The following is a 3,750-nucleotide window of genomic DNA, read 5'->3' on the forward strand; positions in this document are numbered from 1 at the left end:
AACACTTAAAAAATTAATTTCAGAGGTGAACAAAATTGACAAGACCTTGAATATTTGTCTGCTGATGGAGTAAGAAGAGCAGATGATACCCATGAAGATGAGGCACACCGAGGCCTTCTGGAGCCTTGGTATTTCCCTGTCTTCTTTACTACCCATGTTTTAAGAAATACTCTGATTTCCTAAATCTGAATGCCCTACTAATTCCCAAAAGCTGTTTATCTACAATGTCACTTAGAAGAGTGAAGTGAATTAGAAAAGAAAGAGAGTAACAGTGTATGTAAGGGTAATAAAGTTTAAAAATCTTATTTCCTAGAGTAGTCATGTCTAAGCTTCTTTCTTGCTGGAGCAAATGCAGTGATGATGATGATCTCCTGCTGCTAATAAACTACCATTTATTGTATGATAGTTCTGGGTCAAGGCCCCTGAGAGGCACAAATTGTTTGACTTCAACTACTATACTAAGAAGAAAGGATGCTGAGACTTCGCCTCACTTACTTTGGACATGTTATCAGGAAAGACCAGTCCCTGGCAAAGGACATCATGCTTGGCAAAGTAGAGAGTCAGGAAAAAAAAGGAAGACCCTCAATGAGATGAATTGACACAGTGGCTGTGATAATGGGATCAAACACTGCAACGATTGTCAAAATGGCCCAGGACCGGGTGGTGTTTCCTTCTGTATGTACATGGGGTCACTACAAGTAAGAACCAAGTCAACAGCACCTAACAACAACAGCAATTAACCTAAAAAGGTTTTCAATTTGAACCCACTCAGCAGTACCATGGAAGAAAGTTCTGGTAATATGCTTCCATAAAGATTACAGCCAAGAAAGCCCTATGTAGCAATTCTAGTCTGTAACACATGGCGTTGGCATGAGTTGGAATCATCTCAATGGCAATGAGGTTTGTTTTTGTTTGTTTGTTTAATTCTGGGCCAGGTTTTCTGCCAACAAAATTACAGGCATTATTCAATTTTATACCTAAGACAGGTTTGTGTTCTAAATACTATTTTCCCCACTTTGCAGTAGAGAAAGCAAAATCCTGAGAGGTTATATAATTTCTCCCCCAAATCAAAGAGTAATTAAAGAAAATAACATGGATTCAAAACAATATAGAAATAATCTTTGATGTGATCCAAAATTCAGGTAGCAGTGATTGTGAGAGCATGGATACTGGGACCAAAGAAGAAAAGAAATAAGCTTAAATTAGGATTTAAAATTGCTAGCCAAAGTAAGTTTGAAAAAGAAATACAATATCCCATCTCAAAAGATGTTCTTTATTCAGGAAGTGAAAGGAAAATTGCAATTGCCTGAGTGGTAGAAATCCCTGCCCAGGTTACAGACACGGAAGACATCAAAAAAATCATCTGGTGAGACCAGACAAGTGTGCCACTCTTCTTCCTTTCAAGAGCTGGGATCCTGGCAGAGCTGAGGACTGCCCTTTCTCAATTACCTCCTGGAGAGTAGCAGTGTAAAAACGTGGGGAAAAAAACCTTCACTTGCTAGGAATGATCACAGGCAGATCATGGACTAATGGATAGAAAACTGTGTCCGTGATTGGCTTTGAAGAAAAGAGGAAGGTGGAGTTGTGGAAGGAGTCTGAGCCAATTGTCCTTATCCTTTCATGATCCTGATGAATCCTGAAGCTGTCACTTGCTCTTAGGTGGGCACTTTGGCTGACAGGGTGGGTATATCTGTGCAGGAGGGCATTTCTGCTGGCATGGCTGAGGTGGGCACTTTGGGGGTGGACATGGCTCAGGGCACTTAGATCGGCACACCACAGGAGGTGGCTGGCAGGGTTGCTTGCACTGCTGTTGCTGGTAAGACATCTTTCTGGAGTCTCTGGAAATCTGAAAGAAATTAGATGACAATGTTCACAAGAAGGAACTCCTATGCACAGAGAAGCCAAAGCTTATTTGATTCCATTGGATATCACCTCTGCAGTCTCCAAGATATGCATCCATCTCTTAACTCCCTTTTTATAACTTTCTGGCTTCTCCTTTCTAGCCAGTTGTTTAACTAGCTCTGGGAAAACTCTCTCTGTTTCAAAGCAGCAAGTAATGATTTTTACTTGAAAATAACATCTTCAAAAAAGGTAGTCACAAGTTCTGAAATCCTGCGAAAACTTACAAGCAATTTCTATCATTATTTCTTATGAGGCATCAATACTTGGGTAGAGAGCAAACAGTTGTTCAGGGAGAATTTAGTGACCTTTTAAATCACAGCAGAATGACAGAATGGACAACAAAAAGAAATGGAAAGGAAAAAAAAAATCACCTTGTTCTCTTCTTCAAACCAAAGCTTTTCTTTTAACTTCTTTTTCAATCTACCAGAACCAAGTTAAAGCAGTATATCATTGTATCATTATGCCCCAAATTACACTTTTCATCAATTAATGGCTTCAAACCCATGACCCTAACTTTCGACAAGCCAAATTTTCTGTCTTCAGATTGAATTCAAATATTTGAGAGCAACAAATAAACAGAAGAACTCAAGGAATCAGACTCACCAGGTACTCCAAAGTAGATCAGGAATCAAGTATCAGGAGGATGCTAGCCTTGCAGCAGGGGACCTCTTTATATAAGGGATTGCTGCCCCACCCAGGAGGAAGCGGAGCTACCTAAAATTGGGCTGGTCCAAGAATTTCCTAACCAAAGAAAAATCCATCCCTAACTGGCTGGTCAGCGACTCTGACAACTGGAAGTATCCTGCTTCCGGATCTCCTCACTGGGGTAAGTGTTCATGACTCAGAGGCCCTGTCTTAGAAACAGTTTCAGTGACTTATAGAAGTGGGAGAATTTAGGGAATTCTCTGTTTGGTGTCCAAAGGCTCTTTTTCTTGATTGAGGACAAAAGACCCTTTCTTATCCTTCACCTTCCATGAATCACAAAACTGCCTTCCCTGTTCTACTTTAGCTGGTTGTCAATTTGTTATATATTCTGGAGTGAAAAAAGCCTGACTACCTGGGAGCCTGGATACCTTGTGACACCTTTCACATTACCCCAGTATCAGTTGTCATCCATTCAATTCCAACTCATGGAGACCCCATGTGTTTTAGAGTAGAACTTTGCTCTATAGGGTTTTCAATTGCTGTGATATTTCAGAAGTAGATAGCCAGGCCTGTCTTCCAAGGTACTTTTGGGTGGACTTGAGTTGCCAACCTTTCAGTTACTAGCTAAGCACTTAACCATCTGTGCCAACTAGGGACTCCTCTCATTACGTCAAACCCTCATAGTAATGTATTTCCTCTTGAGTTTATGGCTTGCTGATTTAAGTTTCGTTTCCTCCCTCAAAAATGGACTCACGCAAGGCTGCAGATCATCTCACTAGCCCTCCCACCGGTATACCTCTAAACATTCAGAAAAACGGTGACCATTAGGGTCCTATTTTCACCTGTTTAGGGTCTTCAAATAGAAGACATAATGCTGATTCCTAAGGCCTTGGAACCCATGGTGGCATAGTGGTTAAAAGCTACAGCTACTAACCAAAGGTTTGGTGGTTCGAATCTACCAGGCATTCCTTGGAAACCCTCTGGGGCAGTTCTAACCTTTCCTATAGGGTTGCTATGAGTCGGAATTAACTTCACAGAATTTTTTTTTTAATGCCTTTATGAAACATGTACGCCTTTGGGCCACATGGGCTCCACTAGCACCACAGCATCAAGTATTACGTTTGAGATACTCTAGTAGCTCAATTCCTGGAACTACAACAGAAAGCAAGCTTTCTGATTCTAACTCCCTCTTCACACAGTAGA

General features: G+C 40.9%; 1 protein-coding gene across 1 annotated transcript; it reads right to left on the reverse strand.

Moving 5' to 3' along the window:
• Positions 1-1,645: 1,645 nt before the first annotated feature.
• LOC135230805 (small proline-rich protein 2F-like) lies at positions 1,646-1,825 on the reverse strand. The gene has a single exon (XM_064282610.1). It carries the CDS (start codon positions 1,823-1,825, stop codon positions 1,646-1,648), a length of 180 nt encoding a protein of 59 aa, XP_064138680.1.
• Positions 1,826-3,750: the final 1,925 nt, after the last annotated feature.

The sequence above is a fragment of the Loxodonta africana genome, chromosome 3 (genome assembly GCF_030014295.1).
Source record: "Loxodonta africana isolate mLoxAfr1 chromosome 3, mLoxAfr1.hap2, whole genome shotgun sequence".
NCBI lineage: Eukaryota > Metazoa > Chordata > Mammalia > Proboscidea > Elephantidae > Loxodonta > Loxodonta africana.